The 15,372-nt window shown below is 58.0% G+C and overlaps 1 protein-coding gene across 3 annotated transcripts in view; it reads left to right on the top strand.

The window, feature by feature from the left end:
* The window catches only part of ILVBL (ilvB acetolactate synthase like), a 16,690-nt gene continuing 1,318 nt past the window's right edge, over window positions 1-15,372 (top strand). The window contains exons 1-15 of one of the 3 annotated variants that reach the window (XM_065664692.1): window positions 653-799; window positions 2,559-2,686; window positions 2,789-2,990; window positions 4,177-4,304; window positions 6,058-6,196; window positions 6,971-7,082; window positions 7,181-7,280; window positions 7,911-8,008; window positions 9,687-9,823; window positions 10,865-10,999; window positions 11,080-11,194; window positions 13,034-13,203; window positions 14,149-14,219; window positions 14,306-14,377; window positions 14,805-14,910. In XM_065664692.1, coding sequence (XP_065520764.1) covers window positions 2,582-2,686; window positions 2,789-2,990; window positions 4,177-4,304; window positions 6,058-6,196; window positions 6,971-7,082; window positions 7,181-7,280; window positions 7,911-8,008; window positions 9,687-9,823; window positions 10,865-10,999; window positions 11,080-11,194; window positions 13,034-13,203; window positions 14,149-14,219; window positions 14,306-14,377; window positions 14,805-14,910 — 1,690 coding nt within the window. In that variant the 5' untranslated portion in view covers window positions 653-799; window positions 2,559-2,581. Of the gene's footprint in view, window positions 51-652; window positions 800-825; window positions 1,052-2,558; window positions 2,687-2,788; window positions 2,991-4,176; window positions 4,305-6,057; window positions 6,197-6,970; window positions 7,083-7,180; window positions 7,281-7,910; window positions 8,009-9,686; window positions 9,824-10,864; window positions 11,000-11,079; window positions 11,195-13,033; window positions 13,626-14,148; window positions 14,220-14,305; window positions 14,378-14,804; window positions 14,911-15,372 lie in introns of those variants that run through there. The other 2 variants (XM_065664690.1, XM_065664691.1) reach the window with 2 other exon arrangements.

Here is a 15,372-nt window from a genome sequence, read left to right on the forward strand (position 1 = left end):
GGGTGGGGCTACGGGGGTGGGCGGGGCCTCGGCGCTTCCGGGCAGCGCAGGTTGGTGCCGGTGGAGGGGGGGGGGAGGGGGGGGGAACGAGGGGGGCGGCGTAATGCGAATGGGGGGGGGACGGGGACCAAGGGACACCCATGGTGGGGGGGGTCATAGGAACGGGGGGGTCTCGAAGGGGGGTGACCGAGGACACCCATTGGGGGGGTTCATAGGAATGGGGGGGGCGTCCCAAAGGGGGGGGCCTTGGGATGGGGTGTCCCCATTGGGGGGAGGGGTTATGGTAAGCGGGGGGGGGGGGTCTTAAGGGGGAGGGACCGAGGGATGGGGTGTCCCCATGGGGGAGGGGGGGGTCATGGGCACGGGGGGGTCTTAAGGGGAGGGGGGACCAAGGGGCACCCATGGGGGCTGCGGGATGGGGTATCCCCATGGGGGGGTGTTAAGGAGGGGGGGATGACACCCATGGGGGTCCCCTTTGGGGTGGTTCCATAAAGCTATGGGGGGGGGGGGGAAGGGGTTGGGGGGGGTCCAGGGGTGAGGGGCAATCGCTGGGGGGGGCACAGGAAGTGGGGGGGTGTAAGAGTGGCCATGGGGTGGGACAGGATGGGGTGGGCATTGGGGGGGACGACACAGCGTTGGGGTGCCCATAAGGACAAGGGGGACACCAAGGATTGGGGGGGACACACTTGGGGTGCCCCCCAGGGTGAGGGTGGCCATGGGGAGCAGGGGAAGCCATAGCAGGACTGAGCTCGTCCCCTTTGTCACAGGGACCCATTGCCACCTCCCCATCACCCAACAGGTAGCTGGGTGGGAGGGGATGATGCCCCCACCCCCAAAACTGCCCTAAACCGGGGTGATTTTGCCCAAATTTGAGCCTTTTTGAGCCCGTTTTGCTTCCAGAAGGGGGGAGTTAGGGTTTAGGGATAAACTCTGGCTCCTGGTCCGGCTCTGGGTGGGGGAAGTGACCAAAGGCCTGCGGGTGAGGGGGGAGTCAGGCTGGGTTTGACAGCAGCAGCCTCTGCCCCGGGTCATTGCAGAGCCTTCGTTAGGGGTAATTATGCAGAGGAGCTGGGATGGGGCTGGGAAGTGCGGCAGGGTCCGGTTAAACCGGGTCCAGTGACTTGGATCCAGTTAAACTGGGTGCAGTTGACTTGGTCCAGTTAAACCGGGTTCAATGAATCGGGTCCAGTTAAACCGGGTTCAATGAATCGGGCCCAGTTAAACCGGGTTCAATGAATCGGGTCCAGTTAAACTGGGTTCAATGAATCGGGTCTAGTTAAACTGGGTTCAATGAATCGGGCCCAGTTAAACCGGGTTCAATGAATCGGGTCCAGTTAAACTGGGTTCAGTGAACTGGATCCACTTAAACTGGATTCAGTTGACCTGGTCCAGTTAAACTGCGTTCAATGAATTGGATCCACTTAAACTGGTTTCGGTTGACCTGGTCCAGTTAAACCAGGTTCAGTGAATTGGGTCCAGTTAAACTGGGTTCCATTGACCTGGTTTGATTAAACTGGGTTGAATGAATCAGGTTTGATTAAACTGGGTTCAGTGAATTGGGTCCAGTTAAACCAGGTTAAATGAATCGGGTCCAGTTAAACTGGGTTCAGTGAATTGGATCCACTTAAACTGGTTTCGGTTGACCTGGTCCAGTTAAACCGGGTTCAATGAATTGGGTCCAGTTAAACTGGGTTCAGTTGACCAGGTTCGATTAAACTGGATTCAATGAATTGGGTTCAGTTAGACTGGGTTCCATTGACCTGGTTTGATTAAACTGGGTTCAGTGAATTGGGTCCAGTTAAACCGGGTTCAATGAATCAGGTCCAGTTAAACTGGGTTCAGTGAATTGGATCCACTTAAACTGGATTTGGTTGACCTGGTCCAGTTAAACTGGGTTCAATGAATTGGATCCACTTAAACTAGTTTCGGTTGACCTGGTCCACTTAAACCGGGTTCAATGAATCGGGTTCAGTTAAACTGGGTTCAATGAATTGGTTCCAGTTAAACTGGGTTCAGTTGACTTGGTCCAGTTAAACCGGGTTCAATGAATCGGGTCCAGTTAAACTGGGTTCAATGAATTGGATCCAGTTAAACTGGGTTCAGTGAATTGGATCCACTTAAACTGGTTTCGGTTGACCTGGTCCACTTAAACCGGGTTCAATGAATCGGGTTCAGTTAAACTGGGTTAAATGAATTGGTTCCAGTTAAACTGGGTTCAGTTCATCAGGTCCTATTAAACTGGGTTCAATGAATCGGGTCCAGTTAAACTGGGTTCAATGAATTGGGTCCAGTTAAACTGGGTTCCATTGGCCTGGTTTGATTAAACTGGGTTGAACAAATCGGGTCGAGTTAAACTGGGTTCAGTGAATTGGGTCCACTTAAACTGGGTTCACCCCAGGTTGGAACATCTGGGAAGGGGACAGGGATGGGGATAGGGAAGAGGATAAGGATGGGGATGAGGAGGGGACAGGGATGCGGACAGGGATGAGGATGGGGCTGGTGACCCCCATCTCTGGCCTTTGCCTTTGCCTTTCCTCCCTCCCAACCCCATTTCCCAGCTCCCGGAACAGCAGCATTCCCTATGGATCTCATCAGCATCGCCTGCGCCGTGCTCCTGGCACTGCCAGTGGTGGCCCTCATGGCACTGGCGCATCGCTTGGGGCTCCTCTACCAGCTCTTCCACAAGGTAGCACAAAGCGGGGTGCGAACGGGATGGTTTGGCCAAATCCCACCTCTTGGAGCTGGTGGCAACCTCAGGGGTTCTCTTGGTGACCACGGCACCGTGCAGGTGGACCCCCAAAGCCCTCGGCACGGTGGGGAGCTGGTGGCGGAGGTGCTGAAGGCGCATGGGGTCCGCTTCATCTTCACCCTGGCCGGTGGCCACATCTCCCCCGTGCTGGTGGCCAGCGAGAAGGTCGGGATCCGGGTGGTGGACACCAGGCACGAGGCCACCGCGGTCTTTGCCGCTGATGCCGTCTCCAGGATCTCCGGTGAGGATGTGGAGGGGTTTGGGGTGATCCCATCCATGGTCAGCATCTCCTGCCCCAATGGATGGAGGGGTTTGGGGTGATCCCATCCATGGTCAGCATCTCCTGCCCCAATGGATGGATGGGTTTGGGGTGATCCCATTCCTGGTCAGCATCTCCTGCCCCAATGGATATGGATGGGTTTGGGGTGATCCCATCCATGGTCAGCATCTCCTGCCCCAATGGATGGATGGGTTTGGGGTGATCCCATCCATGGTCAGCATCTCCTGCCCCAATGGATGGAGGCGTTTGGGGTGACCCCATTCATGTCAGTATCTCCTGCCCCAATGGATGGATGGGTCTGGGGTCATCCCATCCATGGTCAGCATCTCCTGCCCCAATGGATGGAGGCATTTGGGGTGACCCCATTCATGTCAGCATCTCCTGCCCCAATGGATGGATGGGTTTGGGGTCATCCCATCCATGGTCAGCATCTCCTGCCCCAATGGATGGAGGGGTTTGGGGTGATCCCATTCCTGGTCAGCATCTCCTGCCCCAATGGATATGGATGGGTTTGGGGTGATCCCATCCATGGTCAGCATCTCCTACCCCAATGGATATGGAGGGGTTTGGGGTGATCCCATCCCTGGTAGGTGTCTCCTGCCCCAGTGGATGGAGGGGTTTGGCGTGATCCCATCCATGGTCAGCATCTCCTGCCCCAATGGATATGGAGGCGTTTGGGGTGACCCCATTCATGTCAGCGTCTTCTCCTGCCCCAATGGATGGAGGGGTTTGGGATGATCCCATTCGTGTCAGTGTCTTCTCCTGCCCCAATGGATGGAGGGGTTTGGGGTGTCCCAGTTGAGCCAAGAAGGGTTCAAGGTCCTTCCATGGTGGGTTTTGACCCCATTTATTCCCTTTGGAGATAACTTGGCAGCTCCGGTGAGGGTGAGATGAGGAGATGACCCCATCCATGACCAGCACCTATTCCTGCCCCAATGGATGGAGGACACTGGGGTGTTGGGGCTTGGTGGGATCCCAGTTGTGCCAAGCCGATGACTTTATGGGTGTCCAAGGTCCTTCCATGGTGGCTTTGTCCCTCTTTTTGCCCTCCAGGACCTAATCCATCCACTTGGCTCCCATCTTCCTGAGCATCCACACATCCCCTGACCCCTTGGGGTTCTGATGGTCCCCATTGGCCTCCCCTTAGGTCGCATCGGCGTCGCCGTGGTCACCGCCGGTCCCGGTGTCACCAACACGGTGACGGCCGTCAAGAACGCCCAGATGGCCGAGTCCCCATTGCTGCTCATTGGGGGCGCGGCCGCCTCCCTGCAGAAGGTGGGACCCCAAAACCAACCCATTTTGGGGGGTTCTTCACCCATTTGGGGGAGGTTTTCACCCATTCTGGGGGGGTCCTTCTGGTTTTGGGGGGTTCTTCACCACTTTTGGGGGGTTCTTCACCCAATTTGTGGGATTCTTCACCCATTTGGGGGGATTCTTCACCCATTTTGGGGTGTTCTTTACTCATTTTTTAGGTTCTTCACCCGTTTTTGGGTGTTCTTCACCCACTTTTGGGTGTTCTTCACCCATTTTTGGGTTCTTCACCCATTTTGGGAGATTCTTCACTATAATTTTGGTTCTTCACCCATTTGGAGGGTTCTTCACCCATTTTGGGGCATTTTTCACCCAATTTGGGGGATTCTTTACGCATTTTGGGGTGTTCACTCATTTTTTAGGTTTTTCACCCACTTTTGGGTGTTCTTCACCCATTTTGGGGGTTCTTCACCCATTTGGGGGGATTCTACACTATTTTTTTTTTTTGTTCTTCACCCATTTGGAGGGTTCTTCACCCATTTGGGGCATTTTTCACCCATTTTGGGGGGTTCTTCACCCATTTCTGGGTGTTCTTCACCTATTTTGGTGGTTCACCCATTTTTTATGTTATTCACCCATTTTTGGAGATTCTTCACTATTTTTTTGGTTCTTCAGTCATTTGGAGGGTTTTCACCCATTTTGAGGTGTTTTTCACCCATTTTGGGGGGCTGCTTCACCCATTTTTTGGTGATTCTTCACCCATTTTGGGGGTTCTTCACCTGATTTGGGGAGTTTTTCACTTTTGGGGGGTTCTTCACCCAATTTTGGGGATTCTTCACACATTTTGTGGTGTTCTTTGCTCATTTTTTAGGTTCTCCACCTATTTTTGGGTGTTCTTCACCCATTTTGGTTTTTTTTTTCACCTAGTTTTGGGGGTTTCTTGTCCCATTTTAAGGGTTCTTCACCTATTTTGGGGGTTCACCCATTTTTGGGAGGTCTTCACCCATTTTGGGTCTTCTTCACCCATTCCTGGGGTTCTTCACCCATTTGGGGCATTCTTCACCCATTTTGGGGGGGTTCTTCACCCATTTTTAGGGGGTTCTTTACCTGTTTTTGGGGCATTCACCCATTTTGGGGTTCTTCACCCATTTGGGGGCATTTTTCCCTCATTTTTGGGATTTCTTCGCCCATTTTGGGGCATTCTTCACCCATTTGGGGGTTCTTCACCCATTTGGGGCATTCTTCACCCATTTTGGGGGGATTCTTCACCCATTTTTAGGGGGTTCTTTACCTGTTTTGGGGCATTCACCCATTTTGGGCCATTCTTCACCCATTTGGGGGGTTCTTCACCCATTTGGGGCATTCTTCCCTCATTTTTGGGGTTTCTTCACCCATTTTGGGGCATTCACCCATTTTGGGGTTCTTCATCCATTTTGGGGCATTCTTCACACGTTTTGGGGGTTCTTCACCCATTTGGAGCATTCTTCCCTCATTTTGGGGGTTCTTCACCCATTTGGGGCATTCTTCACCTATTTTGGGGGGTTTCTTCACCCATTTTCAGGCATTCTTCACCTATTTTGGGGCATTCTTCACCCATTTGGGGCATTCTTCACCCATTTTGGGGGTTTCTTCACCCATTTTGGGCATTCACCCATTTGGGGGCATTTTTCACCCATTTTGGGGCATTCTTCACCCATTTTGGGGGTTTCTTCACCCATTTTGGGGGTTTCTTCACCCATTTCGGGGGGCTCAAGCCTCGTGGTCGTCCCCTCCCCAGGGCCGAGGAGCTCTGCAGGACATTGACCAGCTCTCGCTCTTCAGGACCCTCTGCAAAGCGACCCCCTCGGTGCGAACGGTGCGGGACATCGTCCCCACGCTCCGCAAAGCCATCGCCGCCGCGCAGTCGGGGACCCCAGGTAAGGAGTTGGAGTGGTGGCCCCCCAAAACCACATCCATGTTCAGGGAGATGGGGTTTATCCCTACCATGGGTCATCCAATGTGGTTTTGGGGTGATATTGATGGAATCAGTGGGGTTTAACCCCCCCCCAAAGTGGTTTTGGGGTGACATTTTGGTCCTCTCCATTGCCATTGCCACCATGCAATTGGGGATCACCAGTAAGGAGTTGGGGTGGTGGCCCCCCAAAACCACATCCATGTTCATGGTGATGGGTCTCATCCCCACCATGGGTCACCCAATGTGGTTTTGGGGTGATATTGATGGAATCAGTGGGTTTAAGCCCCCAAAGTGTTTTTGGGGTGACATTGGGGTCCTCTCCATTGCTATCTCCACCGCACAGTCAAGGACCACCAATAAAGGACTGGGGTGGTGGCCCCCCAAAACCACATCAACGTTCAGGGTGATGGGGTTTATCCCTACCATGGGTCATCCAATGTGGGTTTTGGGGCTGATATTGATGGAATCAGTGGGGTTTAAGCCCCCGAAGTGGTTTTGGGGTGACGTTGGGGTCCTCTCCATTGCTATCTCCACCACGCAGTCAAGGACCACCAGTAAAGGATTGGGGTGGTGCCCCCCAAAACCACATCAACGTTCAGAGTGATGGGGTTTATCCCTACCATGGGTCATCCAGTGTGGGTTTTGGCAGTGATATTGATGGAATCAGTGGGGTTTAAGCCCCAGGGTGGTTTTGGGGTGACATTGGGGTCCTCCCCCTTGCACCCCAATCCCATAGGACCCGTCTTCGTGGAGCTCCCCATCGATGTCCTCTACCCCTTCCATGTGGTGCAGAAGGAGATCACTGGCACCAAGAGCGCCCGGGGGCTGCGGGGAAAGGTGGTTCAGTGGTGAGCAGCACCCCCAAATGGGACCCACCACCCCCAAAGGGGTCCCAGCACCCCCAAATGGGACCCAGCACCCCCAAATCCACCCATCCCATCCATAGGTACCTCCAAAACTACATCCGGAACCTCTTTGCGGGTGCCTGGGCCCCCCAGGATGTGTCCCCGTTGCCAGTGAAGGTGCCGTTGGCCACTGAGGATGAGGTGGGATATGGGGGGATCCAGCATGGATTGGGGCTTTGGGTGTCTATGGATGGGGGGATTGTAGGGGGATGAGGTGGGATGGGTTTGGGATGGGATGGGGTGGGTTTGGAAGGGACTGGGATGGGTTTGGAAGGGACTGGGATGGGTTTGGGATGGGATGGGGTGGGTTTGGAAGGGACTGGGATGGGTTTGGGATGGGATGGGGTGGGTTTGGAAGGGACTGGGATGGGTTTGGGATGGGATGGGGTGGGTTTGGAAGCACTGGGATGGGTTTGGGATGGGATGAGGTGGGTTTGGAAGGGACTGGGATGGGTTTGGGATGGGATGGGGTGGGTTTGGAAGCACTTGGATGGGTTTGGGATTGGATGGGGTGGGTTTGGGATGGGATGGGGTGGGTTTGGGATGGGATGGGGTGGGTTTGGGATGGAGCAGAACTGGGGTTTGGGGTTAAATCAGCTGAGTTTGGGACTCAGATGAACCAGGTTTGGGGCCAAATTAAGCTGGGTGGAGGTGGCTTTGGGTCTGATGGAGGTGATTTGACTCTGAAGGAGGTGGTTTTGGGTCTGAAGGAGGTGGTTTTGTGTGTAAATGGGGTGATTTTGGGTGTAAATGAGGTGCTTTTGGGTCCAGGTCCAGCGCTGCGCAGAGCTGCTGAGCAGGGCCACCAAGCCCCTGGTGCTGGTGGGCAGCCAGGCCCTGCTGCCCCCCACCCCGGCCGAGGAGCTGCGGTGAGGCCAGGACGGGGCTGGGATGGAGGAACTGGTTTTGGGGACAAATCACCCAATTTGGGGTCCAATGAACCGGTTTGGGGCTGGATCAGCCAATTGGGGACCAATGAACCGGTTTGGGGATGGAGGAACCGGTTTGGGGATGGAGGAACCGGTTTGGGGACAATTGAGCTGGATTTGGGGCCGGATCAGCCAATTTGGGTACCATTGAACCAGTCTGGGGATGGAGGAACTGGTTTCAGGAGGGAGGAACCGGTTTGGGGATGAAGGAACCGGTTTGGGGATGGAGGAACCAGTTTGGGAACAATTGAACTGGGTTTGGGTGCAAATCAGCCAGTTTGGGGACCAATGAACTGGTTTGGGGATGGAGGAACTGGTTTGGGGATGGAGGAACCGGTTTGGGGGTGAAGGAACTGGTTTCAGGAGGGAGCAACCGGTTCGGGGACAATTGAGCTGGATTTGGGGCTGGATCAACCAATTTGGGTACCATTGAACCAGTCTGGGGATGGAGGAACTGGTTTCAGGAGGGAGGAACAGGTTTGGGGATGGAGGAACTGGTTTGGGAACAATTGAACTGGGTTTGGGTGCAAATCAGCCAGTTTGGGGACCAATGAACTGGTTTGGGGATGGAGGAACTGGTTTGGGGATAAATGAACTGGTTTTGGGGACAAATCACCCAATTTGGGGTCCAATGAACCGGTTTGGGGCTGGATCAGCCAGTTGGGGACCAATGAACCGGTTTGGGGATGGAGGAACCGGTTTGGAGGTAAATGAGCTGGTTTTGGGACAAATCACCCAATTTGGGGTCCAATGAACCGGTTTGGGGCTGGAGGAACTGGTCTGGGGATGGAGGAACCAGTTTGGGGATGGAGGAACCAGTTTGGGGATGGAGGAACTGGTTTCAGGAGGGAGGAACCAGTTTGGGGACAAGTGAGCTGGATTTGGGTACAAATCAGCCAATCTGGGGACCAATGAACCGGTTTGGGGATGGAGGAACTGGTTTGGGTACAATTGAGCTGGATTTGGGTACAAATCACCCAATTTGGGGAGCAATGAACCGGTTTGGGACTGGAGGAACCAGTTTAGGGGTGGAGGAACCGGTTTGGGGACAACTGAGCTGCATTTGGGGCTGGATCAGCCAATTTGGGGACCAATGAACTGGTTTGGGGATGGAGGAACCAGTTTAGGGATAAATGAGCTGGTTCTGGGGACAAATCACCCAATTTTGGGACCAACAAAGCAGTCTGGGGAGGGAGGAACCGGTTTGGGGATGGTTTGGGAAGAGCGGAGCTGGATTTGGGGACAGATCAGCCGATTTAGGGTCTGCCGAGGTGGTTTGGGGATGGAGGAGCCGATTTGGGCATGGACGACCCAGTCTGGGGACAAACGAACCAGCTTGGGGCCAGTTGAACTTGTCCGGGGCCGATTGAGCTGGATTTGGGGCTGGACCATCAGCTTGGGGGCAGTGGGGCCACGTTTGGGTCTGACTGAGCCCATTTTGGGCTCAAATACACCGGTTTTGGGGCTGAACCAAACCGCTGTTGGGGCGCCCTGAACCAACCACATTTTGGGGTGAAACCACCCAATCTGAGGCCTCAAGCATCGCGGTTTTGGGGCTGAAGCCACGGAATCGAGGTGGGTTTGGTGCTCATTGACCCCATGGCCGTCCCCCCCCCAGTGCGGCGCTGGAGGCTCTGGGGGTCCCCTGTTACTTGGGGGGGGCAGCGAGGGGGCTCCTGCCCCCCAACAGCCCCATCCTCCTGCGGCAGAGCCGGCGCGAGGCCCTGCGGGAGGCAGACCTGGTGCTGCTGGCAGGTACCGGGATGGGGCTGGGATGGGGTCGGGATGGGGCTGGGATGGGGTCGGGATGGGGATGGGATGGGGTCGGGATGGGGATGGGATGGGATTGGGATGGGGTCAGGATGGGGCTGGGATGGGATCGGGATGGGGCTGGGATGGGATCAGGATGGGGCTGGGATGGGGATGGGATGGGATCAGGATGGGGATGGGATGGGGTCAGGATGAGGTTGGGATGGGGCTGGGATGGGGTCAGGATGAGGATGGGATGGGGCTGGGATGGGGTCGGGATGGGGCTGGGATGGGGTCGGGATGGGAATGGGATGGGATTGGGATGGGATCAGGATGGGGCTGGGATGGGATCGGGATGGGGCTGGGATGGGATTGGGATGGGGTCAGGATGGGGCTGGGATGGGGCTGGGATGGGGTCAGGATGAGGATGGGATGGGGTCAGGATGGGGATGGGATGGGGCTGGGATGGGGTTGGGATGGGGTCCGGATGGGGCTGGGATGGGATCGTGATGGCGCTGGGATGGGGCCGAGATGCAGCCAGGATGGGGTCGGGATGGGGTTTGAATGGGGTTGGGATGGGGTTGGGATGGGGCTGGGATGGGATCATAATGGGGCTGGGATGGGGTCGGGATGGGGTCAGGATGTGGCTGGGGTTGGGTCAGGATGGTGTTGGGATGGGGCTGGGATGCCTCCAGGATGGGGCTGGGATGGGGTCGGGATGGGGCTGGGATGGGATCGGGATGGGGCTGGGATGGGGTCGGGATGGGGCTGGGATGGGGTCAGGATATGGCTGGGATTGGGTCAGGATGGTGTTGGGATGGGATCACGATGGGGCTGGGATGGGGTCGGGATGGGGTCAGGATGTGGCTGGGATTGGGTCAGGATGGTGTTCGATGGGGCTGGGATGCCTCCAGGATGGGGTTGGGATGGTGTTGGGATGGGGCCCAATTCCATATGGAAAACCGTGCTTCCTGTGGTTGAATCCCAAAGGGAAGGGAGCACACGCATTGGGTCCCCATCCCAACATCCCCCCTGTGCATCCCTAAGGTGCTGTGTGCGACTTCCGCCTCTCCTATGGGCGCCTCTTCGGCCGCGGCGCCGCCATCGTGGCCGTGAACCGGGATCGGGCGCAGCTCCTCCGGAATTCCGATGTCTTCTGGAAAGCGCGGCTCGCCGTGCAAGGTGGGAGCCTCCCGGGCCCGAGGTGGGTGCTGTGGGGCGGGCGCTATGGGGTGCGATGGGGCGATGGGTGCTCTCCATAGGGGATGCCGCATCCTTCGTGGTGCGGCTGGCGCGGAGCCTCCCGGGATACGGCTGCTCCGGGGAATGGCTGCAGCGGCTGCGGGAGAGAGAGCGGAGCAAGGAGCAGGAGAACCGGTGAGAGGGGGTGGGATGGGAGTGGGGATGGGACAGGGATGGGGATGGGGATAGGGATAAGGATGGGAATGGGGCTGGGGACAGGGATGGGGACAAGGAAGGGGATGGGGCTGGGGACAGGGATTGGGACAAGGATGGGGATGGGGATGGGGACAGGGATTGGGACAAGGATGGGGATGGGGATGGGGACAGGGATTGGGACAGGGATGGGGATGGGGATGATGGGGATGGGGACAGGGATGGGGATGGGATGGGAATGAGGATTTGGACAGGGATGGGGATGGGAACGGGATGCAGATGAGGTTGGGGATGAAGATTTGGACAGGGATGGGGATGGGGATGCGAATGGGACAGGGATGAGGTTGGGGATGAGGATGGGGATGCTGACAGGGATGGGGATGCAAATGGGACAGGGATGAGGTTGGGGATGAGGATTTGGACAGAGATGGGGATAAAGATGGGGATGGGGATGGGGATAGGGATAAGGATGGGGATAGGGACAGGTATGGGGATGGGGATGGGAATAGCGACAGGGATGGGCTTCAGAGGCAACCCCAAGGGCAGCGATGGGGTCAGAAAAAGGGATGGGCACGGGCACAGGGATGTGGACAGGGACCGGGATGTGGACAGGCCATGGATGGGGAGGGGGAGCTTCCCATTCCCAGTTTTGGGGGACCCCAACCCATTCCCATCTGCTCCATCCCCATCCCCGGTGCATCCCAACCCATTCCCAACTGCTCCATCCCCATCCCCGGTGCATCCCAACCCATTCCCAACTGCTCCATCCCCATCCCCGGTGCATCCCAACCCATTCCCAACTGCTCCATCCCCATCCCCGGTGCATCCCAACCCATTCCCAACTGCTCCATCCCCATCCCCGGTGCATCCCAACCCGTTCCCAACTTCTCCGTCCCCATCCCCAGTGCATCCCAACCCATTCCCAACTGCTCCATCCCCATCCCCGGTGCATCCCAACCCGTTCCCAACTGCTCCATCCCCATCCCCGGTGCATCCCAACCCGTTCCCAACTTCTCCGTCCCCATCCCCAGTGCATCCCAACCCATTCCCAACTGCTCCATCCCCATCCCCGGTGCATCGCAACCCATTCCCAACTGCTCCATCCCCATCCCCGGTGCATCCCAACCCATTCCCAACTGCTCCATCCCCATCCCCGGTGCATCCCAACCCGTTCCCAACTTCTCCGTCCCCATCCCCAGTGCATCCCAACCCATTCCCAACTGCTCCATCCCCATCCCCGGTGCATCGCAACCCATTCCCAACTGCTCCATCCCCATCCCCAGTGCATCCCAACCCATTCCCAACTGCTCCATCCCCATCCCCGGTGCATCCCAACCCATTCCCAACTGCTCCATCCCCATCCCCGGTGCATCCCAACCCATTCCCAACTGCTCCATCCCCATCCCCGGTGCATCCCAACCCGTTCCCAACTGCTCCATCCCCATCCCCGGTGCATCCCAACCCGTTCCCAACTGCTCCATCCCCATCCCCGGTGCATCCCAACCCGTTCCCAACTGCTCCATCCCCATCCCCGGTGCATCCCAACCCGTTCCCAACTGCTCCATCCCCATCCCCGGTGCATCCCAACCCGTTCCCAACTGCTCCATCCCCATCCCCGGTGCATCCCAACCCGTTCCCAACTGCTCCATCCCCATCCCCGGTGCATCCCAACCCGTTCCCAACTGCTCCATCCCCATCCCCGGTGCATCCCAACCCGTTCCCAACTGCTCCATCCCCATCCCCGGTGCATCCCAACCCGTTCCCAACTGCTCCATCCCCATCCCCGGTGCATCCCATCACCTCTTCCTGCCTCGGGATCAGGGAGAAGGCGGCGATCCCGACGGAGCAGCACCTGAACCCTCTGGAGCTGCTGCAGACCCTGGATGAGCTCCTGCCTGCCGAGAGCCTGCTGGTGGCCGACGGGGGGGACTTCGTGGGTACCGCAGCCTACATCGTGCGGCCCCGGCGGCCCCTGGCCTGGCTTGATCCCGGTGAGGAGCCCTCGGGATCTTGGGATCGTGGCAGGCGGGGAGGGAGCTCAAAGCTCATCCAGTTCCAGCGGGGCCACTGGGATGCTCCAAGCCGCGTCCAGCCTGGGATGCTTCACCCAAACCGTGCAGCCCATCCCCGTGTCCCTCCGCTTCCTCGTCTCCAAGCTGAACATCCCATGGAACCCATCACCCCGTGTCCATCCCTGAGGAAGGTCCCTCCGTGTCCTCCTCATGTTGAGGACACCAGAGCCGGGTGCAGCACCCAAGTGGGGCCTCACCAGGCAGAGCAGAGGGGCAGGATCCCCTCCTTGGACCTGCTCAGGCTGCCCCATCCAACCCGTGCCTCCCTTGGGATCATCCCAACCCACGCGCAAGGACCTTGCCCTCGGTCCCATTGCTCTCCATGAGGTTCCCCCCTCCCCAGGTCCCTCTGGACCCCATCGCTCCCCTCCAGCTCGGTGCCACCACAACAGCCCCTCTGCCCGTGGCCATCCAGCCCCCATAGGGGACACAGCCAAGGGGACAGGACCAAGGGGACAGGACCGTGGGTGACACAACCAAGGGGACACAACCAGGGGTGTCATGACCAAGGGGACATGTCCAAGCTGACATTACCAAGGGGACATGACCATGGGTGCCATTGCTATGGGTGCCACCACCATGGGTGCCATTGCTATGGGTGCCATCGCCATGGGTGCCACCCCCATGGATGCCACCACCATGGGTGCCACCCCCATGGATGCCACCCCCATGGATGCCATCACCATGGGTGCCACCACCATGGGTGCCACCCCCATGGGTGCCACCCCCATGGCTGCTATAACCATGGGTGCCACCCCCATGGGTGCCACCCCCATAGATGCTATCACCATGGGTGCCACCCCCATGGGTGCCACCACCAAGGGGACACCCCCATGGATGCCCCCCCCCGTGCTGTCCCCACAGGCCCCTTCGGAACGCTGGGTGTCGGAGGCGGGTTCGCGCTGGGGGCCAAGCTCTGCCGGCCCGAGGCCGAGGTACCGGGACCGGGGCCGGGGGGGGGCCGCTGCTGCCCCCGTTTGGGCTCACGGTGCCATGACCGGTTCCCCCGTGCCCCCCCCAGGTCTGGGTCCTCTATGGGGATGGGTCCCTGGGCTACAGCCTCATGGAGTTCGACACCTTCGTGCGGCACAAGGTGGGGGGGGGGAATGGGGGGAATGGGGGCAATGGTTGGGAATGGAGGGGAATGGGGTGGGAATGGGGATAATGGGAGGGAATGGAGGGGATGGGGTTCAGTGGGTATCAATGGGGGGTAATGGGGTTCAGTGGCTGTCAGTGGGGGTTAATGGGGTTCAGTGAGTGTCAGTGGGGGTTCCATCTGTGTCAGTGGGGGGTAATGGGGTTCCATGGGTGTCAAAGGGGGGTAATGGGGTTCAATGGGTGTCAGTGGGAGTTAATGGGGTTCCATGGGTTTCAGTGGAGGTTAATGGGGTCCCATGGGTGTCAGTGGGGGTTACTGGGGTTCCATGGGTGTCTATGGGGCTCCATGGATGCCAATGGGGTCCCATGGGTGTCAATGGGGCTCCATGGGTGTCAATGGGGCTCCATGGGTGTCCCGGCAGGTCCCGGTCATCGCGCTGGTTGGGAACGACGCGTGCTGGAGCCAGATCGCCCGGGAGCAGGTGGCTCTGCTGGGCAGCGGCGTCGCCTGTGGCCTCCACTACCTGGGTGGGTGCCAGTGGGGCCCCCCATGGGGTGCGCTGAGTGTGAGCCCGGGTGCCCACGGGTTGGATGAGCCCATTCCTGGTGTCCCCATGGGTTGGATGGGCCCATTCCTGGTGTCCCCATGGCTTGGATGAGCCCATTCCTGGTGTCCCCACGGGTTGGATGGGCCCATTCCTGGTGTCCCCCATGGCTTGGATGGGCCCATTCCTGGTGTCCCCATGGCTTGGATGAGCCCATTCCTGGTGTCCCCATGGCTTGGATGGGCCCATTCCTGGTGTCCCCATGGCTTGGATGGGCCCATTCCTGGTGTCCCCATGGGTTGGATGAGCCCATTCCTGGTGTCCCCATGGGTTGGATGAGCCCATTCCTGGTGTCCCCATGGGTTGGATGGGCCCATTCCTGGTGTCCCCATGGGTTGGCTCAGCCCATTCCTGGTGTCCCCATGGATTGGATGGGCCCATTCCT

The sequence above is a fragment of the Lathamus discolor genome, unplaced genomic scaffold (assembly GCF_037157495.1).
Source record: "Lathamus discolor isolate bLatDis1 unplaced genomic scaffold, bLatDis1.hap1 Scaffold_51, whole genome shotgun sequence".
NCBI classification, from domain to species: domain Eukaryota; kingdom Metazoa; phylum Chordata; class Aves; order Psittaciformes; family Psittacidae; genus Lathamus; species Lathamus discolor.